Genomic DNA, 23,675 nt, shown 5'->3' with positions numbered 1-23,675 from the left:
TCGTTTGGTTGTTTGTATGTTCAGTTTCTTTTCTGTCAGTCTGTGCCAAAGCACAAACACAGACACGTGTTCTTGTGCCACTGAAATCCTGTGATTGATAACCTGATCTGATAGTAGGAGTGTATGTGGGAGGAAAAACCCACTAAAAGGTTCTTTTACCAAATTATGAAGAATAAATATACATATATATATAAAACAGAAAAAAAGAAAGAAAGAAAGTGGAAACTCAAATAAAGCTGAGGAATACTGATGACTGGAGAGGAACATTTTTAATAGACCAAAGCTTGTTAATGTGAGACAGTGTACAAAAAAATAACAAACCTGAATGTATAAGTCTTACCTAACAACATCAAAGTAGGTCTATAACCTCCCTTTTCATCGCCAATCATAAAAAATAACCATAGCAATATTTTTATGTAACGTTTTGCAATACGCACATGGCATTTTTTATTTATGGGTAGGTATTACATAACAATTCGCCCTCGATTAAAATAAGGCCCCATATTTGTGAAATTTAAAAAAAAATACTGTAATCACACCCTGTTTAATCTTCAGCTGAATTTGAGTTTCTGATGGGTGGAGGGGAAAAAAGAGGCAAACCAAAACAAAATAGCAGTGACCTGAAATCTGTGATCAAACGAAGAGGAAAAAGAAATCAACGATTGCACAATTTCTAAATGCTTTTTGTCATTAAAGCGTATTTGTTTTCTAAAACTCTGCAGTCCTGCACGTTCATTGCGCTTCAGGGTGGAAGAAAGAAGGGGAAAAAGTCGCATTTAACTGTATTTTTTATTGTGTGCGGACTCGCATTAAAATTGGGGATTTTATCAGTTCGTCTCGGTTGTTTAAAATGTTTCACCTGCTTCGCTGAAGTGTTTGCTACCGCTGATGTGCTCTGATACTGCTGTGTGATGGATGTTACAGAAGATGCTCAGCAAGTGACTTCAAATTATTATTATTAGGATAAATGCGAAATGTGATCGACAAGCACGGCGAGATAAATTTCTGACCATCGAAGCAAAATTTAAAAAAATGTTATTAGGCAATGAATAAATAAATAAAAAGCAGGCCTGTCTGTAAAGGATGTGAAATGAAGGTATATAGGCCTCACTGCAGGTGAGGTACAGAAGCTGATGTAACAATAGTGTTATTATGTATAACTGGGCCTGCTGCCATCAGCATGCACACTAAAAATAACCATAAACCTGTCCTATTTATCATTTTCATGTACGATGAAGTAATATACAAATAGTTTAAATGGGAAACGTGTGCAAATAAATTAACACTGAAATGTTGTGCAAAAAAAGGAAAAAGAACATATCGACAGGGTTTTTCAAATAGAGATTAAAAGGTTGTGGCTTCAGTCTAAATTACAAAAAAAATGAAGCTTAAACTGTTGTTTCAGAACCTGTGCGAGCCTTCACCAGCTAGAAATGCATTTAACAGTACATCTCTCCACTGGGTTTGTTCACCTCGTGTCTGTACTGTATGTTTTATTAGACCTTGGCCTGATCGGTGGTCAAATCGGAAAGTGTCCTGACGCCACCTGGTGGTTTAAAGGAAGCCTCAAGAGCCTTAAGTTGAATGTAAGGTGGTCGATTTTTGAACGGTGAATGCCGATGTTCAAAATTATTATTTTTTACAGGCCAGTGTGTCCATTATTCCATAATCATCGATTTTCATTAATAATCATTAGGCAATTAGTTATGTGTTGAGGTTACAGAACAAGAGAAGACACACAAGCTTAAAAATGGCATTAAATTTAAAAAAGTAGGTAAAAAGTGAAGAACACATACAGATTTTGAATTTTACTCATTTTTGAGTGAAATTATTATTATTATTATTATTATTATTATTGTTATTATAATTCCTTCTTTACTATAAAGATTCACAATTTTCCCCTAATTTTTAGATCCAGTTATTATGTTATTTTACTAGATTCCTGCATTTCTCCACCACAATCTTGATCAAACATACTCTAAAAAAAAAAAGGTTTATTGTAGTATCAATTAAAGGGGAGATGGAGGCAAAGTTTATTTACCTGTGTTAAATTTCTAGGTGAATGGTGGTTAAAAACATTCTGACACTTTGCATTTTGAGAATGTGGAACTGGGATATCTTTATTTAAACAAACTGACAATGCACATTTTTGTAATTTCGAATATTCAATAATAGGTCAAGTTAAAGTAAATGAAAAAATATGTAGATATATAATTTGCTATCAACCTTAAAATAACAAGGAATCTGTCTAACTGTGCACCTGTATTTTATTTTACTATCATTTGATATACACAAGCCTTTATTTTGACACCACTTGAAACTGGTGTGTGCAGTTGAGGGGCAACAAAAGAGAGTGCCTGAAAGAGAAAGAAAGAGATAAGCGTGAATATTTGTGTGTGTGTGTGTGTGTGTGTGTGTGTGTGTGTGTGTGTGTGTGTAAACCTGGTTTGAACCCAGCTCTCTGGAGGACCCCGTTGCCTGGATTCCGTCCTATCAGCAAGCGACCATCTGCCCTCCTCCCGGCCCTCACGCTCCTACAGGCATCCTCTGCATTTTTCATATTTTTACACACACACACACACACACACACACACACACACACACACACACACACACACACACACACACACACACACACACACACACACACACATTCAGACACGCTTAGTTCTCACTACACACATTGTCTCACCTCACATATCATGCATTCAGCCACGTGTTAGACACACACACACAGCTGCTCCCTCTGACACTGTATGCCATCTTTGACTCACCAGAGATGATTTATACTCTGGTGTCATTGTCAGTCCTGAATTGTCTCCCCTATCTTGTGTGGAAGCGATCTCCCAGGGATTTTGCACAATGGTCTCAGAAACGCAACCAGCCAAAGCTATCAAATATCATTCATCTGTTCTCGAGCTGTTTGTCTCTTCCCCTTTTCAAGCCCGCTTCGCACCCAAACCCACGCTCCGTCTCTACATTGGTGCTCCCGCAACTTGCCTTTTCTCTTTCTATACCCTGCTTTTTCCTCTCTGTTTCCCTTAGAGCCCAAAGAAAAGGGCAGAGAGCTAATCCTTCAGCATTGTTGGGTGGGCTTAGTATTGTCGTATGGCAGCAAGCACAGAGGGAGAGGGATTATGAGATAGATATGCCAGAGTATACCCAGTTCAACATGTTGATACTGAACAGTTCATGCAGAAATATTCTAATTTTTCATGCATGCAGCAATCCACACAATGACGGAAACAAAACCAGAGGAAAATATGGCAGTTATATTTAATGAAATATTAGAAGTAATCCATTGTCATACAGCATTTATCTCTGTTTATGATACATTCATAAGAATCTCTTTTTTTTTTAACCCTTGCAGAGCATGTTCTTTCAGGTCATATTCATTTATCTCACTCTCTCTGTCTTTCTATATATATATCTATATATATATATACATTTATAAATTATATATTTAGTTTGGCTTTTTTCTGGCTCACTTATTTACAGTCCAACAAGATACCACAAGTGTTTTTCCGCACGCACAACATCAAGACAACAGCGCAATGTGGCCTCTACAAGTCTACAAGCAGGAATCGGGGTAGAATGGGAACTGTGACGCGCAGGGCGGGGCTTAAACCCTGACTTCTCACCTCGAAATGCAGAGGAACACTGAGACAGACAGAGTTGGCAACAGACTCTTATCAGGAGGACTTTTGCAATTTGTACTGCCAGAGGTGAAGTCGCACGGGAGAGAGGAGACACTGATGATCAGCCGATCAGCAGGATGACTCACCTCACCCTGCTTACAGAAGATCGAGTGTCAGTTTGGTATCTCGGCTTCAAGTGAACATAAATCACTGCAGGGTGAAGCTGAGTTATTGTGTCTTGTAAAGGCAGAGTCTGCAGCAAATGTCAGACATGCAGCAAACCGCATGTATGAGCTGGAAAACTTTCCAGGTTGTGGATATACATGCAACCACTGCTGTGGATGGACATGTGTAGCTTTTATAAGAGTTATATGTCAGCAGAAGCCTGAAGAAAATCTAGCAGCGCACTAATACACCAATGCATATCATTAGTCTGACAGTGATTTTCAGACATAGAAACATAACACGTGTAAACATAACTAAAGTGCAAAATGTAGAAAAAAAGTAGAATTGCTTATCAAATTCAAGCACATCAGCCATCTTAACAAATTAATAGAAATAGCATAAACTAAATATAATATATAAATAAATGTAACATACAAAAACAGAAGTCATACACTGGCACTGGTATGAAGTAAACAGTTTAGCTTCAGCGTCCATAAGGCTGAATCTGACTACTAACATTAAAAGGCAATAGCATGCAGGCCAGGGGTTTTAAGACACCAAACCAAACTTTTCAGTTCATTAGCTTCTTAGTTTCAGTCTGTTACTCCACTGAAATTCAGCTGCTGAACACACACACTTACACATACACACACCCATAAAGGCTTCAGTGTCTGCTGTGTCCCCACAAAAGACTTAGATCAGACTCAGAGTTTGGACTAGCAACTTATGGCATTGTTTTATCGAGCAGAATTCAACAGCGAGGCATCATCACATTCAAACTCATGGTTTTAAAATGACATCAGAATCGTAATAGTGCCTTAAGGATCAAAAAATAAATAAAAAGCCCTCTCATCCTTTGGACTCTTTCCTCATCAGTTCCCTTCGTTATGTAGGATTGTTGCTTCTTCTTTCGAATTAGAGGTAAGTTGATGCTACATCTGTTTTTAATTCTAGTCTTACATACATGCAGCATCCCCACAAACGAAGCCACGCTTGCACATTTTGGAGACAATTCTGAGCATTTGAAAAACTCAAACATACAAAAACAACTTATTATAGCATAAAAGACATTTTTAATGTTATCCTATAAATGTGGTTATTAGAACTGAGAGCAGCAGGAGTTGTGAGCATATTTGAAAAAATTGCTTCCAGTGCTCTCTGGTGGACAAATGACTAACTGGAGACGCAGTTTTTAAAATTACGCCAAATATATTTTAGTGTAACTTACTGGCTGACATCATGTATACACCCATTAAAGGCCTCACATCAGGGTTTAAATTACAGTTTTTCCAACTGTAATTACTGATCACATCCACAATTTGTTTACTGTGAGATCTGTAATTTCCCCTAAAGTTCCCTAACAGAACTTTTAGTTTCAGCAACTCTGTAACTCCGTTATGGACAGAGTGTAGGACAGGTCGAATAAAATGTCTGGGACTGACTGTGATTGCTGAGTTCACCTAACTAGCTCAGGTACAGTCGTGTGAAAAATAAAGAACACCCACACTAAGTTTTACAGTTTTGCACATCTGGTCCTTACCAGATCCTTAAATGAGGTAACTACAACCTGATGTGAAAAATAACACATGCATTATTACACCATGTCATTATTTACTTAACTAAAACTAAGCCAAAAATACAGATGCAGTGTGTGTACACCCTCACTGCTTCCACAGAAGTAGCAACCGGATGCTGTTAATCAAATGCACTTCATTAACTGATCATCAGGAAGTGTGAGCAATTCTCTGAAAGGAAAAGGTTTTGCCGCTTGTTTGCGTTAACACACTGCCAAGGAGCAAAGACTTCTGCAAAGTTCATAGAGAAGAGTTATAATGCGATTTCCAAACAATTTGAAGTCTGTCATTCAACAGTGAGAAAGATTAATCTCAAGGGGAAAACATTTTTCAGTCGTCCCAGGAGTGGACATCCTGGCAAATTCACCCCAAAGTCTGGCTGTGCCGTGTTTACAGAAACTGAAAAAAACAAAGAGCTAAATCTGAGACTCTACAGGCCTCAGTTAGCATGTTAAATATTACAGTTCACATGTAGATCACAGATCACAAGACATCTGGAACAATGCCGTTTGGACAGATGAGACTAAAGTGGAGGTGTTTGGCCATAATGCACAGCACCATGTTTGGAGAAAACCAAACAAAGCAAATTAACACAAATACGTCACACCAACTGTCCAGTACAGGAGTGGAGGTGTGATGATGTTGGTCTGTGTTGCAGCCACATGAAAAGATTTTCACCACAACAATGTGAGAGACTGATTCCGTCATGGAGAAAACAATTACGTCCGATTACTGATGCTTAAAGATGGCTACTGGACCATGGGGTATACTTGGTTATTCACATCCTGCTTCTGCATTTCAGCTTATTTTTTTTAATAACAACACAGTGTAATATGTCATGCATTGGTATTCACCTGAGGCTATATATACATTATTTTAGAATCTGGTAAGACCATGTGACTTTTTAATATGTCCTGACGTGTTTTCTGACCTTAGAGTTGAAAGAGGGTGTGCTTTCTTTATACCAGGACTGTAAGTACAGACAACAAACTTCTAGAGCTAAATATTTTTAAAATGATGTGAGGCTAATGTGCACAGGAACATAAATAGTATTTCGCCCTTTCTTCCATGCATACAAAACGTTGTCGGTACGTGCGCTTGATGAACGACAAGCGCACATAGAGCCTGCTCCTTACCATCACACACCACAATTATCACAGCCTGGCATAAATTGAACCTGTGTCTGTGTCTCTTATTGCTTTACGTAACATTTTCTGACAGAAATGCTGAAAGAAAACAAGTGCTTTTTTTCCATAATCCATTGGATACATGCTTGCACGGCTGATTTGGCCAGAGGCACCGACAAACAAGCTACATCGTTCCATCACACTAGGCTTACTAAGAAATGTAGCTAAAGATTATCAATGTGGGGTGCTAAGAGAGACTTATGGGCCTGAATCAGCCATGCACTTTGATTCAGACTGTCTTCTATCTATCGCTCTATATCTACACGATTGTTTGGCGTGCGCTCAATGCTTGAATGCATGTAAAATCTCCTAAAAACAGCAGCGTACATTAAGATTTGGGGGATTTTTTGGAGGCAAAATAATTGCCTCAGTTAGACAAGATGTTAATGGAAACTGGGAGTTTACTACCTATTATGTTTTATGATTTTTCTTTTCTCAACTGTTTAAATACTGTAATATCCCTGTAATCGGATACATACAGTAAAAGAATTCACAGGGTTCCTCTAGCTGATCTTAGACCAGCAGGGTAGGAATAAGATAAACACCTAGAATATTTACACCATATGACAGACGACATAATACTATAGTTCCAGCCTATCTATATTATTTATACTCATATATAATACAGTTTTTATCTATTAAATCTGAGAATGAAGTCAGATTCGTTTATATATTTACACTGAAATGTTTTCTTTCTGATGGATTCTGTACAGTTCCTTTCATGTATTAAAGGTTCATTTGGTACACGCACACACACACATGCACTCACAAATACTCACACACACAGACGCAAAACGCTGCTGGGTGGTGCGAGCTGCTACGAGGGACAACAGTGGGCACGCAACAGACAACAGGTAGAAGGTTGTGGTTGCAGTTGATGTGGAGGAGTTTCTCGGCAACTGCGTCATTTACTCCTGATTTGAATGCGTCTAGTTCTCACTTTTAAACCTACATTTCTTTTTTTTCTCTTCACTTCTTTTCCAGTTTCATCTCTGTTGTACCTTTTTTTCCTTGTTCTGCAATCTTTCCTCCACTACAGTTGGCACTTTACCCTCCTACACCCTCAACGTCCCGGCCGGCGAACACCGAATACACCCCCCTGTTGTTTTCTGTTCTAAGAGGTAGAACATAGGTGGGATGCAGCTCCCTCCTGCGGCGTGCCTATATGTAGTGTGTACTATAAGTGTGTGTGTGTGTTTCGTCAGCACTTCGGCTGGTCTATTTCAGAACACTCTGTGTCCATGTCAGAGTCGTACAGCGAGTGGCCCGTGGGGTCACTCTGAGACGATGGCGGGTCTTGTGGCGTGTGAGTGTGTAAAGTGTTTGAGCGCGTATCGTCCTGGAAAGTGTCCGTGCGGGAGTAGAGGCCGAGGTCGGGGAGCTTCGAGGGCGAGTCGCTGCCCTCTGTGGTGTCGTTGTAGCGGAAGTCCTCCAGGTCGACGAACCACTCGGGCCAGAATCGTCGGCGGATGCGCTCGCAGTACATGGCGAGGTTGATCAGCTCACCTGGGTGGAACAAACATCTCAGTAGGTACAGCGCCCATAAGGTATCTCACTGAGACACCAGTGATATAAGTGAGTATAGGATTAGATCTCACAGTCCATAAAACAGCAAATAGCAACGCCAGCTGATAGCTCAGGAAACACTTTACTGGGGATTTCTGTGCAACTGCTCTCGCCTGCCTACAAGCTGCTTTGCAACCCACCTAAACACCAGTTGCTCATTTTAATCCCATCTTGGGCTGTTGTGTATACACATATAGAGCACTGCCTAATGGAAATAACACCTTCTTTTGACTAAAGTGGCCCTAACTGAAATATTATTTTCCAGTAATGATGACTTAGATTTAAAAGAAGAAGAAAACAGATTTTTATGTATAAATAGTAATAAAATGATAATTCATCACTTTTCCATTGGTCCTTTTAGGCACTGATGAGCTTTAAAGGTTAGCAGAAAAGGTTAAAAAAGTTTCTAAGTCAAAGATCAGAGAGTTTCTTATTATTAATTTTATTCTTATTCTCTTAGATAAACAAATAACTTGATTTACAGTTTAGTGAATTTCATTTTCATTTTGATGTTTCTCATCTTGCATCAGTTGATTATGATTTTCGCTAAAGGACATTGTGTTGTTTTCCTCTCATACATAGTGTTCAAATGTATGAATTCTGTGCTGAATGTGTAATTAGAACATGCAAAAGTTCACATTTCTATATTTCTATATTTCATATAAAAATTCAGAAAGAAAAAGATTAGATATGTTTCCCGTGTTCTATTATGAATCAAATATGGATTTGAGAGATTTGCAAATCATTGCATTCTGTTTTGATTTACACTTTATGCATCATCCTGACTTTTTTGGAATTGGAGTTGTGTATACTGTACATACATCACTCAAGTGCAAGTTTGCTTGAAATTAGGTAGACTGCCTTTCTGGTGAATTCACCTTTGATTAGCTTCTCTGGCCGTGATCCCGGTAGCGTCCACATAGCAGGGGCCAGGTGACCAAACACTGCGGCGTCTACTGTTGAAAGCTTAGAGCCCATAATGTACTTCTTATCACCTTAGACAGCAGACAGAAAAATATAAGTCAAACAGTGAAGCTTTCCCCCCTTGAATTCCATTTTCTTCTGTTTTATAATAAATAAACACATACTGGTAACAGATTAACTGACACCTTTAGTGAAAAACATTTAACCTGAGAAGCCACCTGTCATGGCCAAACAACTGCAAATTGTCTACCATGAACTACCCGGTTTGACAGTGATTGCAATGCTAAGTTTCTACCACAGCAGGTCAGTGTTCAGCAATCCCTTCAGTTTTTTTCCATCTACTGCTGCTAACAAAAGTGATGTCTCTGGTTATAGGTCTCAAGGCGCATATTGAAAAGCCACTGATCTGGCCCTGGGGTAAAATATGCAACCAAAATGGTGACACACACTGAGATCGAGCTTCACAATACAAAGTGATTTGTAGATTTACAAAACAAAGCAAAAAAAAAGGAAGAAAAAAAAGTGTTTTCCCACTGAAGACTCGAATGTGACCACATCTAAATCTGGGTGATTTTCTGGATTCCAAGTTTTGAATCCATTTGTCTTCTGGATAAACATACTTCTAACCTTAATGCATACTTAAATAGATTCAGTTGCCCATAGGCTGACTCATACTATTTTAAATTGGAAAAAAAACCCTCACCTAGCAGGGTGGCCAGGGTGCGCATGTCCTTCTCCATTAAGGCGTACACCTCCTCGGTAGAGAACCGTCCAATCCCGTGACCATACATCTCCCTCTTAACTATCCCACCTGTCAGGTGACTCAGGATCCACTTGAGTAGGTCACTCAGTGGACCGCTCACCGACAGCATCTTCTGGGTCTCCTCCAGGTTGTCCACCCACTGACAGTAAGCTATGGTCCTGTGAGATGCATATATATTTATATATACAGACACACAGATGCACTCATTTAATACAAAAACAATCAGCTTGAATCTCAGCGGTCCCTCACCAGTAGAAGTGCTCATCTACCATTTTGGTGATGGCGCGTGATAAGGCCTTCTCCTGGGGTGTCAGGCTCTTGTTGAGGCTCACGCCCAGCTTCTCCTCCAAGTAGTCGATGATGAATTCTGTCCCACACACTTGCTCCTGGTTGTACTCGATCCATGGCATCTTTCCCTGCGGCGAAAGCTTCCCATCAAAGTAGTTCTAGAAGAGGATTAAGGAAAGGGGGTGGGAAGATGATGAGAAAATTCTCAAAGTGGTTGGTAAATGCTGCAAAAGAAACTGAGTGACCTTTGCAGGAGAGATTATTTTTAATAAATTCATTTTATTATATAACAGACAAAATATTGTTTTTCTTTTGCAGCCACATAAACACAGTCATACCTGGTAGGGCAGGTCAACCATACGGAGGTAGGTCTCCAGCTTAAGGCAGAAAGGCGACAGAGATGGGGCGCCAGTTTTGGGCCTGGAGAACTGGTGGAGTATGATTGCATCTTTAGAGTCCAGCTCTTCCTCCTTTCTGTATGAGGCAAAGAAGGAAAGAGCTGCATGTCACATACACTCCAAGGGTTGTGAAAAAACAACAACTAAACACTAAAATGTAGAGTGTGGGTTGGGTGTGAGTCAACTGCATACATGGACATAGCACTCGTCTTCTATATTTCTACATAGACATTTAGTCCTTTGCAGTTTTCAGCATTTTTTCATTTGGATTGTGTTCTTCATCAGAAGTTTAGCCTTTTCTCTTGATGCTACATTGTAAATATGATGGATTAAGACCAATCTATCAGCCTCAAATACATCCCTGCTTTTCACTTTGATTAGAAGACTGATACCATCCTCATAGCCGCCTGTTAGTAGTCTACTTCATATTATAGCTGAAAACAGGGAAGCAATTAGGCTGTTCCCGCTTTTAGGGAACAAAAAGGAAGTCGGCATGACACAAATCTTTAGATCTTAGATGTACAAACACTTGATATAACATTAGACCATGTTTAAATTTAAGTTAGGATGAGTGTTAACCAAGTATTTTGTATCAACTATATAGAGAGTGTAGTTTTTTCTATTATTTGATGTTATTAGCCCCTCTGATGTCAGTGAGAGTGGGCATCATTGAATAGTCAGTTTTGGCACAGGCACACGGGTTTACAAAGGGCAGCCAATCAGAGGAAATCTGGCTTGGAGGGCGGCCTTAAAGGGAGAAGAGCTATTAGCTTCATACAGTCGAAGTCTGGCCAAAAGCCCATTACAAGATAAAGAACTATACTGCAACTGTAGAAGAGTCCATGAACAAAAAAATATGGAGATAGCCACCACAGTTGCTCATAAAGCACTTATTTTTGTGGTTATTGTTAGAGTAATAAGGTTGGTGTATGTATTTAGCCAGTTTTGGGGAGCATACAAAGATAGACTTAAAGTAGTTTAGCAGATTTTATGGTTAAGGTAAGTCTCAGAAGCACAGCACATTTTTATTTAATTTTAGCCATATTTTTTTCAAATCTTTTACTTTCAGTCTAGTTTTAGTTGGCCAAATATCTAAAGATTATAGCAGACTAGATCTGAAGCTGATTCAGGTGACAAAATATAAAAATGTTGGTGTAAAAATTGTTGTGTTTTTACTGTTGAGAGTTTTTCCAGCGTCCTGTTTTCCTTGACATCAAATGTAAATTATGTCCATATGTCTACTCTTCTCTTCCTACCAAGCATTAGAATTTTGTTGCATTTCCGTGAGAAACGGGGGTCATGGGCGCTAGCTGTACCTAGTAGTGGGCAGATCGATCCAAATATGGATAGCATCAATACCAACGCTGGAACTGGTATTGGATTGATACTAGCACAAGAGGGCTGATACTCTGTTTCTATCCTCTAAGTAAGGTATGTCGCCCTCTGAATTGTGTTTTTGAAACCTTTTTGTTTTGACTGTCATGGATTTATTTACAGCGTAAAGCACACTTGAAAAAAGTCCTTTAGAGACAGGAACATTTGCACTCCAAAAAGTTTCCAAAAAGCAAACAAACAAAAAACGACAACAACACAGTTTCATATCCATGAAAAGGTGAACGTTGTGTTTTTATTGTGTTAACTAATTATTGTGGAAAGTAAAAATCACAGCGATTCAGTGGTCTAAAATTTGAAAATTGATAGTGATTCGTCTCATTAGTCATGACACACTTACTCTCCCCTACATAAATCAGTATTGGTACTGATATTGGTATCGGCAATAGTGGCCCAGTATTTACTTGGTATTGGATCATACCAAAATTAGCAATTTTGCTGCACTGTTTCCGGGGCCAGATCAAATTTGCGACTCTAACCTTCTGACTGAATCACTTCCATACTCATCGGCTGTTCTGATTGGCTCTCCGCTCTCCAGATTATTCTGATCTGGTTTTTATTATTTGAGGAAACTGTCAGTACATTTCCTCACAGTTAATGTCCTCCTGCTTTAGTTTTTACTAAGTTACTCTCTTGCTTTCGTCAGCAAAATAAAAAATGAAAATGAAAAGGTCGTAAGTATGTGCATCACGTGGGCTGTCTGCATGAAAACTGTAACATTATAATAACGAATCACCGACCGGTTAATGTCAAAACTGCCACAACCACAGCCAGACGAAAAGCAGCACATTCACGCGGAGAGGATGCAGAATTAGGACAAGGAGCTGTCCGCCGTGTAAAGTGCTGAAACGACAAACAAGCAGGCGGCTGAGTGCAGAGGAGCTGTCTATTTTCAGTGCGGTGCTTAAATAGCCGCTGACACCAGAATAGAAGAGGATCGCCTACAGCACGCATGGCTGCTGACAGGACGATGTAGAGAAAGGGAGGCAGGGGGGAAACTGCAACATATCCGCTCATACAGGTACAAAAAAACAACAACAAAAAAACCGCAGAGGAAGCTTCCGTTTCCTCATCTTAAAAGCACATCGTCAGTGCCATTTGCAGTAACACTAAGTACCCTTTAAACTGTAACATAGCACAGACCCTGGCCTGGACTGCGGGTAAATCGAAGAAATAAACTCGCTCAGTCAAAGCTTTCACCCTGAAAATGAATAATCAAGCACACAGCGCTTCTTTCTACTTTAAAGCTACCATATCCCCTCCCGCAACCTTCATGATTCAAGGTGTTTACATCAGAGGTTATAAAAGACCGACACACCACTGCAGCGTTTAGACTGGACCTAAACACCAGCGGGAGTGTTAACCTCCATCACCTCCCTCGTCCTTCTAGCAGAGACTAATGAAAGCGACCTACTGCCTCTAATGTCCTTTCATTTGGCAGCAGAGCTATGTGAAGGCCGTGGTAGCACACGGACATACAATAACACTAATAAACTATTATCATATCACTAATCACAGAAATAAGCTAGCGAAGATGGAAATCTCCCCTAATATGTGTGTGTTTATGAGGAGGAAGCTCAAGGGGTGGAGGTTCCGTTACATCACAACACCCCCACCCCCACTCACGACTCCTTCTCCCCCGTCTCCACTCTCACCCAGCCCAATCAGACGAGATTAAGTAATATCAGACCTCAGTGGAAAATACAGCTTTGGAGTGAAAATATGAGCAGATCAAATCCACACGGATTGTGCTCTGGCCTGGGAGGCCTGCGTACAGGGATCCTGAGGTCTGCCTCTCTCTGGCAGTCCCTGTGTTGTTGTTGTTGTTGGTACCTGATGGCCAGCAGTTCGTGCAGCAGATAAGCAGCGGCAGCGAGCAGAGCCCCTCCGGTCAAATACAGTGTTTTCCGCCACCACGAGTCCGAGCCCAAAGCTGACATGATCCCGCCGCAGTCCTGCAGTGGGTATGCGATGATGTACCCGTAAAACGAGAGCTGATCATCGGACCCCAGCAGACCGGAGGAGAGGCTCTGGTTCGGTCCGAGATCAGCCACACACGACCGAGTCCAGGCGAACCCGACACGCCAGTACATGCTCTCTGTCTCTGGCCACTTTCCGCCTCACCCTGGCAGCCAAGAGCTTCATCAGCGGGGGCTTCATGGGTGCACGCGGATGCAGGTGAGAGGCGACGGCACGAGGACCAGCCGACCGGACACAAGCATCCCGCCCGGAGCCCGTCCCCGTAGCGGGGTTGACTTTCTCTGAAGCCCGCTCGGAGCTCCCAGGTTATGTCCCCCTTTTTATAATTACTGTCAAGAGTAAGTGAAACACAAAAGGGTTTCCGGTTATGTTTTCAATATAAAAGTGGATTTGCGGGTCATCCTTTGCAAAATAATTCGAGTAATGTCAAGAAAAGTGCCGAACAAAAATAGATAAATCCAAAGCTAAATACAAACCATTATTAAACTACTACAAAATAATAAGGCTACTTTACTGGTGGACAGCCAAATGAATGAGTGGCAACAGGACAAAATTCCTTCCCTTTTGACAATACTTTGTATCTAACCTTTTAAAACAGATAAAACTCTTATAAATGAGGCAACAGTGCTAATAAAAATATTAGAAACAGCACAATATTTGTGGCAATAAAAGGTCACAAAAATGAACAGGTGTGCCACAGAGAATGAGAAAATATGAAGATTTGTTTCAAGTTTACTGAAGCGTAGTAGCTTTAAAAGTCGAACTTCAAACAGGCTTTTGTATCTTTTGACCATGATTAATTCTTTGGGGTTACACTTATTTTAAACTTAATTCCTTGTCGGTGCGGTTGCCAACAGATTTGTCACAGACTTTACGTTAAGGTTATGATTAAGTACTCCTGAAGAAGCACTTAAAAATAGTTTTGCTTCCGCATTTTGTCAGTTCATGTGTAATCTTGACTTTAGACCTTTATTTTGAAGGAGACATCACATAGCTTGCCATACTACCTCCGCTGCCCTTATGCAGCTAAAGCGACGTCACGGGAACTGACTGTACCCCGAAGGCGTCAACTACCAGAGTTTACTGCACCTTCAGTGCTTCATTTTCATAATCATAACGTACAATTTATCCTCATTTTTAATGTCGCCACTTGGAGCCCCAGGCTGTGCACATTCCGAATTTTCTACCAGTACATGTCAGCTGTCACTCTTTGTAATCAACACTAGGGGTCCCACCACAGCCCCTGCTCTGAGCAGACACTGCTGTTGGTAAAAAGGATTTCCTATGACTTTTGTAACATGCTGGAAGAGGCCTCAATGTGCATTACACAAAAACGAAGGCCCACTTTGTTAAGTAGACAATACACAATAGACTTTATTACCATAACTGAGCTTCGAAATGAGCCTTAAAATAACATTTTCTTTGTTCTTTAACTAGAACTAGATATATCCATGTAGGATCATAGGATCACACCCTATTTTAAAGTGGACACCAACAATAGAGGAGTTGAATGGCAGGAAAAAGGCCAGAGGGCACCGTGCCACATCTGTTTTTCTTTCTTTTTTTAAAGGAAAAAAAAAAGAAAAGGCCTGAAAGAAAAATAATAATAATAAGCAACAATAGCAGCACACTATGCAGTTCACCTGAATGGGACAATGTGCTTTCATGAGGGGTTCTCTCTTTAACCAGCAGCTTTTATTTTGTAAGGCTTTCAAGCACCTTGTTTTAAGTACAGCCACACACACAGCTTCCGCTGTATTACATCACAAAAATATAGAGACATTTACACACACATATTGCCACAACTCAGTGATTAAATTCAGGGAATAGAGTAAATTAAAATAAGGTACAACCAAAACTTTGCAGATAAACATTTAAAAAAATATGTTCCTTGACAAATTAAAAGCAAAGGTTTTTCCAAAAACAAAAAAAGTGTTAGATAATGCACTATACAACTAAAGTAGGGTAAATGGAAAAAATATTTACTATAAAAACAAACAGGGGCACTTTTATCTGAAGCACAAACCAGCTCATGATTTCCATTAAACTTTTCTTATATAAGCAAAAGCATGAAAGATAAAAGAAAAGTATCATAAGGCTATTTACAAGGAGGTGGGGGTTGGTGGGTTGTCATAATTCAAAACAGTAAATTCTTGTATTCAAAGAGCTCATTTGTGCCCTCATGAGGAGCTTCTCTTGGCATTTCTCCAGCCACAGTTTACCAATCAGCCAGCAGAGACACTTAACAGGGCAGGTGCATCCCATCACAGCTGAACAGGGTGATAACCAATAAGATCCACCCTGTAAGCTCAAAATCAATTAACAGGAAAAAAAAAAAAAGTCTACTGCAATCCCTGAGGAATTAAAACCCACCCAGAGTGGCCGCTCACATGTAGTACACACAGACACAGACATGCACGCACAGTGCTCGTGATCAAGTTTTGTTTTTTCAAATCCCACGGAGCTCGACGTGTAAACACTCACTCCTCTGGACTGTTCAAGGATGTCAGGATCATCACAATGACGAGTGTCTACTGAACCATTACATCTGTTCCCCCTACATTCCCTTCCACCCCCAAAATGTTCCTTGGCTTTTAAGTTCGTTTCAAGTTGGAGCCTAATCGAGACAACGTCATGGCTTGTTGTATTCGATTTGCTGTTCACTGCAGGCATTTCCGTGTTTCTCGCTCAGTCCACAAACCCATAATGATCAGACAAGGAGGAAAAGGTAAAGACACTCAGTTTGTTGGGGAGTGGGGGTTGATTGAGGATCAAATTTCTGATTATTGTGACTGTTTCCAAGTGACACTGTAATGGTTGCACTGTGACATTACAAGAAGATCCTCCACGTCGACATTATGGATTCCCACGGAAATACAGACGGCATGCTAAGACTGACTGTAGGAGTTGCTCTGGTTCCCATTGGAGCTCTGATCACTCTCACTGCAGACAGAGAGAAAAATGAAGTGCATACAGGTCACTGAGATAGACTGTGAGAAGTCCAAGTGTACAAGAACATACTGTACTAATGAAAGCAGACCCACAGCAATTAAAAACAATTAACTTGTGAAACCATTTCCAGAGAAAAGAAGCTCAAACCTCATCTTCACATGTACAGTAATTTTCTACCTACACTTTGCACAACCTTTACATATTTCTTAATTTCTATTCTAATATCTGTCGGTAGTTAGCGTACGTACGTACATACGTACATACATACATACATACATTTTTTTCCTGTTATGAGGATTAATAATAATATTTAAAGATACTGTAAACACCATATATTCCATTTCTGTACCACAGTTTGATTTATTTTTTTTTGTACCATGACACCCAAGACAAATCCTCGTTTGTGTACAAACGTGGCAATTTAAAAAAAATAAATAAAAAAAATAATACAGATTCTGATGAGACAACCGTCTACAATCATTTTCACCTGAGACTATTTTTTAATCATCTCCATCTTTTCAGCCACCTCTAACATGGAAATCCCCATGTCAGTGTTACGTCAGTATGACACTAACTACAGTGGCTTGCAAAAGTATTCGGTACAAAGTGGCGTACACGTGAGAAGTGGAACGAAAATCATACATGATTCCAAACATTTTTTACAAATAAATAACTGAAAAGTGGGGTGTGCGTAATTATTCAGCCCCCTGAGTCAATACTTTGTAGAACCACCTTCTGCTGCAATTACAGCTGCCAGTCTTTTAGGGTATGTCTCAACCAGCTTTGCACATCCAGAGACTGAAATCCTTGCCCATTGTTTTTTGCAAAACAGCTCCAGCTCAGTCAGATTAGATGGGCAGCGTTTGTGAACAGCAGTTTTCAGATCTTGCTACAGATTCTGGATTGGATTTAGATCTGGACTTTGACTGGGCCGTTCTAACACATGGATATGTTTTGTTTTAAACCATTCCATTGTTGTCCTGGCTTTATGTTTAGGGTCGTTGTCCTGCTGGAAGGTAAACCTCCGCCCCAGTCTCAAGTCTTTTGCAGACTCCAAGAGGTTTTCTTCCAAGATTGCCCTGTATTTGGCTCCATCCATCTTCCCATCAAATCTGACCAGCTTTCCTGTCCCTGCTGAAGAGAAGCACCCCCAGAGCATGATGCTGCCACCACCATATTTGACAGTGGGGATGGTGTGTTCAGAGTGATGTGCAGTGTTAGTTTTCCGCCACACATAGCGTTTTGCATTTTGGCCAAAAAGTTCCATTTTGGTCTCATCTGACCAGAGCACCTTCTTCCACATGTTTGCTGTGTCCCCCACATGGCTTGTGGCAAACTGCAAACGGGACTTCTCATGGTTTTCTGTTAACAATGGCTTTCTTCTTGCCACTCTTCCATAAAGGCCAACTTTGTGCAGTGCACGACTAATAGCTGTCCTATGGACAGATTCCCCCACCTGAGCTGTAGATCTCTGCAGCTCGTCCAGAGTCACCATGGGCCTCTTGGCTGCATTTCTGATCAGCGCTCTCCTTGTTCGGCCTGTGAGTTTAGGTGGACGGCCTTGTCTTGGTAGGTTTACAGTTGTGCCATACTCCTTCCATTTCTGAATGATCGCTTGATCAGTGCTCCGTGGGATGTTCAAGGCTTGGGAAATCTTTTTGTAGCCTAAGCCTGATTTAAATTTCTCAATAACTTTATCCCTGACCTGTCTGGTGTGTTCTTTGGAGTTCATGGTTTTGTTGCTCCCAATATTCTCTTAGACAACCTCTGAGGGCGTCACAGAGCAGCTGTATTTGTACTGACATTAGATTACACACAGGTGCACTCTATTTAGCCATTAGCACTCATCAGGCAGTCTATGGGCAACTGACTGCACTCAGACCAAAGGGGGCTGAATAATTACGCACACCCCACTTTTCAGTTATTTATTTGTAAAACATGTTTGGAATCATGTATGATTTTTGTTCCACTTGTTACGTGTACACCACTTTGTGTTGGTCTTTCACATGGAATTCCAATAAAATTGATTCATGTTTGTGGCTGTAATGTGACAAAATGTGGGAAAGTTCAAGGGGGCCGAATACTTTTGCAAGCCACTGTACAGGCAGCACTGTGTTGTTCACATTATTAAAAAAAAAAAAATTGCATAAAAAAGGAAAAACACTGTAAAATGTACACATGAACTGAGATAAAAGTCATTTCAAAATCACTTAAACACTGAAAATATGTAGCGGCAACAAACCAGATGTTAAAACTAAAACTGTGTTGATCAAACCACTTTATCAAAATCTCTGTTTTTGCACCAAATCCTTGCATTTTTGTTTTATTTGCACAAAGGTCTAACCTCCCAACTTCTTTTATAAATTGGTTTGTAAGAATCAGAATACTTTAATAATCCCTAAGCAAATTATGTGAGTTACAGTTGCTCCAAAACAATAACAGTAACAGACTAAACTAATTAAATTATACAATATATTACGAAGTTTACAAAATATAAAAAATAGCTAAAATATATACACAAATGGCTCAATTTAAATATCAAGAATATTACAGAGGTGAAATATATATGATTGATATTTTACTCTACTTAATCTGTCCTGTGTGTTTTAAAATATAGGATTTTTTTTTTTTAAAGAGAAAGAAACAAGTACACTACATACCTGTTTGGAGGTGGTTTGGGTTTTGGCATCTTATTTAGGACAGCAGCTATCTCCTTTCTATCATCAAAATTTTTCCACTGGTCATACAGCTTCAGAATGACACGGATAATCTCCAGGATCTTTACAAAAAATAGACACACAAAAAACACAAGACAACGTGAGGCAACGCAACATCAGTAATGAAAACTCACAAATGTTAAATCAAAGTAAAATGGGTCATTTTCCTGTAAGTAAAATATACAGTAGTCATTGAACAAAATGAACATTTTCTTATGTAAAATCATATACATGAAGTGAATGACATGATCCGTCTGTGTCAGTATGTTACATGCTCAAATCCATAGCAAAAATATCACTTTATGTGGTTAATATTTGAGCACAAAATATTACTAGCACATACACATACAGTACATAAAAGGATAGCAGTGATTTTAATAACTAGGTCAATCTCATGACCTCGTGCTACTTAAACGCAGATAACTCATCAGCAGTTAATGGTGGCAAAGTGAGAATAAAGATGTAAAAACTTGATTTAAACAGGCAACAATGTGCCTGCCATATCACAATGTGTGGAACCTCAAGTTGCTATATGTTATGAGGCTAAGTACGAATGGGTAAAACTCTACAACACTGAAACTGATATCAAACTGACTTTGTCCATGTCGACCGAGAGCTCTGCAAACCACTGTCTGGCATCTTTCTGCTGCACCACACAGGCAACATGCAGACAGGCTGTGGGAGGAAAAGAAAAACTGATCAGGTTAAAGCTTATTTAAAATCAGTAACTATATTAGAGAACAATCTGAAATGCATGGGTACAAGTCTTACCCAGGGCGATCATGAAGGGAGGGTAGAGCAGACACAAATCTGTCCTGTACGTGTCATTCACAATTCGCCTGGTAAAGAGACATTGGCAGGGCAGGCACAGAGTGAGGACACACAAAAACAACTAAATCGAATAAACAAAAGCGACAAATGTCAAGCAGATGGTATCGTACCAGGCCAGAGGCAGCAGCATGTCCTCCTGTCCCATATCCTGCACATACTGCAACAGTGGTCTGTAGGGGTGGTACACAATCAGGCAACAGTCCTGAAAACATAGAAAAACATTACATCAATAAATCAGTAACACAACACTCAGTCAAGCCAGCACTAAAGACACAAATCTTTCTGTACTTACCATCAGCTCCAAAAGGTAAAATTCACATTCTAATATCTGTAAATACACAAAGCAGGACTGGGTTTAGGACACAACATGCATGGCAACATAAACTAGTTCAGAGAAGACTCCAAAGAAAACACATGGCAGCTTCTTACAGAGATAACTTACTCACAAAACAAATTAAAAATGCTTAAAAACCAAGACATCTGAGAGAAGACCATCTGGACAGTATAATATATTATACACCTTTAAAAGCTTGCAAAGCTTTTAAATACTATTCAACATACGTGACATAGTGTGTGTGTGTGTGTGTATATATATATATATATATATATATATATATATATATATATATATATATATATACATACATACATACAGTGTATATATAATAATTAATAAAGCAATTCCAAAATTTCTCAATTAACATGCAAAATAACAATTTTATTTATCCCTCTTTGTTTATTTTCTCTGACTTATAACTTGAGGAAGTTAAGCTACCCGTTCTTGAATTTTTATGGTTTAGTAAACATTCAAATAGATAAGCAGTCACTTGTAGCACAATTAGAAATAATTAAACTTCTGATAAAAACTCCACCAGCAAATATTAGACTGCTCACAATCTACACCGCTTTTTGTTTAGAACTGTCTGTGTGCTACTCCATCATTCTCTTTTACTATGTCTGCAAAAGCAGACACAAAAATTTATGTTTATGAGTAGCATCACCTTGCAAATTCCCTCCCTGCTGTGTGAACCACTCCCTCCTTTTATCACTTTGCAGTGGCCCTCTATAAATAATAATTTACACACTTTTCTGGTCAGAGGGCATGTCAAAGCTGTGCTGGTGATGTCCCGGAAACCCTGCAGTGATGCTAGATAAATAATCTTGTGGCAGCTCACTGCATTTGCCACCACAATGTGAGATGCTGTGCACAACAACTGTGCGTACTGTAGCACACAGTACAATGCTATCTCTCAGAGTAACTGAGTTTTCATCACAAGGGTGTGAACATTAGCTGGGGAATCTCACATATTAATAGACATTAATGCCATGACACTGTGATATAGAGTAAAAGGTTCTTGTTATGTTGTAAAGCGGCATGGCGGTTAATAAATAACTTTTCAGATCAATTGAATTCTGTCCATTTTTTCCTCAATCTCTGCTTTACTAAAATATCATGTACATAAGACAACAACTTAAATGTTTTTCATGTCTAATGTCCTCAACTCTTTCTGTCCTGTGCAATTTACCATCAAAACTCAAAACGGTATTTTTGACTGTCATAAAAAAGATCACTTTACCTCTTTATATTATGATGCTGTGCCTGTTATATTAACTTCCGCAAGGATATTTTACTTACATGATTCATTCTGTAGGGGAACTCCTTTGGAAAGGCAAAGGAAAATCTTGTTTTCACTGTTTGAGAAAAATAAAACAGCATTATACAACCTACACTGCAGGAGAAAAAACACATTTATTTTTAAATTTAAAGAATATGTTGCTGAACACAGTCACTTACACACAGATGTTGCTGCAGAGATCAGCCTGGTGTTGGATACAACTCCAAATTCCTAAAAGGACAAAAATGATTAAGATCAGATCAGTTAATAAGTGGGAACCTTAAAGACAGTAAGGAACTTCGAGGCTTCGTGGCAGCACAGAAACACTCATACCTCAACTTTAGAAGCCAGGAAAACACAGGTAGGAGCCATGAGAACTGGATCTATACTTTTCAGAGAATACCTACATAGAAGAAGACAAAGAAAATTATTTGTTTGAGTAGTAGGTATTAAAGTAAAAAAAAAATAATAATAAAAACAACTATTTAAAAAACTGAACACAATAACCTAAAACATTTTATATTGAATGATATATGTTTTTGAATGGAGTATATGGACACATTTCACTGCCACTCCCACAGGAGTATAAAAATAAGATTTTTAGTCTATTTGGATGGGATCCGTTTACCTGGCATAGAAGCGTTTAAAGTAAACAGTTGCAGTAGCAATGACCTGCTGACGCAGCTTCAGGTGTTCACCTAAAGCCTGGATCACTGAAAGACACAGAATTAAATATGAAAAGAGGTATAGCGCATTTTATTATACCAATATAGATTGGCTATAAATAACTGTTAAGCCTGGAGATGTTTTTTTCTTAAGCAAACACAGCTTACACGAACAATACCAACATAACTTGGTAGGCTATCAATTACTATCAGCCAAATATAACAAATACCATTGGCAAAGAAAATCTGTAGCTTCCAGTACTCCTCTTCTGTGAGAAACTTCAGGTCCTTCTGGCGCTCTTTCATCAGGTCCTGCTTATCCAGGACCCACTGCAGACTGACAAATACATGAAACAATATTGTTTTAAACCGCTTAGACGTCAAAACGTGAGCAATGAAGCTAGCAGGCAAGACAACAATAACAACATAAAGCTAAGCTTTAGCCGCCGGCTCTGGTGTCGCTGACAACATAACAGAACGCTTGCATGATTACGTTTTATGGCATATACAATCTTACTGAGTTTTCTTTCGGTCTTATTTATATTGACTATTTTAGATCCTAGCAGCAGTTTAGGAGAAACTGTTAGCGTCGTCATACGATGCATCCGCAAACACAGCTAGGCCTCACAACAAAGAAGGCGAATTCATAAACAAAACCGTAACATGTCGAAGTTTTAATAAAAACTTACTAATGAGAACTCTGCCAAAAATTCCCCGCCATATCGTAGCAGCTGAGGTAGAGAAGTAAGCTTTAAACTGATATTACTCGCTTGCAAAGGAGTGAATACCAGACGGAAAGTAGTTAGGCTAAGCAGAAGCTAGAGTAACATCAAAAACCTTCCGGAAAACGAAAGGGGATGGTTCCGGATTGTATTTAAAATCCTTTAAAATGTCAAAAGTGGGATTTTTTTTCTTCAGACAGTGTTGATTTGAGTTTTAAATAATTGATAATTAATTTGAATAAAGTAACATTATTCAAAGGACTCAAGCAGTCCATGTCCAGTCAATATCATTGTGTT

The 23,675-nt window shown here is 39.4% G+C and overlaps 2 protein-coding genes across 2 annotated transcripts; both read right to left on the bottom strand.

Moving 5' to 3' along the window:
* Nucleotides 1-3,260: 3,260 nt before the first annotated feature.
* faxca (failed axon connections homolog, metaxin like GST domain containing a) lies at nt 3,261-14,201 on the bottom strand. The gene is made up of 6 exons (XM_086264125.1): nt 13,729-14,201; nt 10,444-10,579; nt 10,067-10,263; nt 9,758-9,975; nt 9,009-9,125; nt 3,261-8,070 (listed from the first exon to the last, which is right to left on the bottom strand). The coding sequence occupies exons 1-6, from the start codon at nt 13,986-13,988 to the stop codon at nt 7,766-7,768; spliced, it is 1,233 nt and encodes a 410-aa protein (XP_086120251.1). The 5' UTR covers nt 13,989-14,201; the 3' UTR covers nt 3,261-7,765.
* A 930-nt stretch (nt 14,202-15,131) lies between these two features.
* Nucleotides 15,132-23,504, bottom strand: ccnc (cyclin C). Its single transcript, XM_086264172.1, has 12 exons — nt 23,346-23,504; nt 22,887-22,993; nt 22,620-22,704; nt 22,325-22,394; nt 22,171-22,222; nt 22,012-22,067; nt 20,668-20,703; nt 20,486-20,577; nt 20,316-20,383; nt 20,140-20,219; nt 19,488-19,606; nt 15,132-16,818 (listed from the first exon to the last, which is right to left on the bottom strand). Exons 1-12 carry the CDS (start codon nt 23,375-23,377, stop codon nt 16,764-16,766), a joined length of 852 nt encoding a protein of 283 aa, XP_086120298.1. The 5' UTR covers nt 23,378-23,504; the 3' UTR covers nt 15,132-16,763.
* Between the last annotated feature and the right edge of the window lie 171 nt (nt 23,505-23,675).

This window comes from Aulonocara sp. 'chitande type north' Nkhata Bay, linkage group LG15 (genome assembly GCF_057382095.1).
Source record: "Aulonocara sp. 'chitande type north' Nkhata Bay isolate Kocher_YH1m ecotype deep benthic linkage group LG15, A_spYH_male_GT1.1, whole genome shotgun sequence".
NCBI lineage: Eukaryota > Metazoa > Chordata > Actinopteri > Cichliformes > Cichlidae > Aulonocara > Aulonocara sp. 'chitande type north' Nkhata Bay.
Note: the sequence above shows the minus strand (reverse complement) of the source record. Positions and strands in the feature narration are given on the sequence as shown.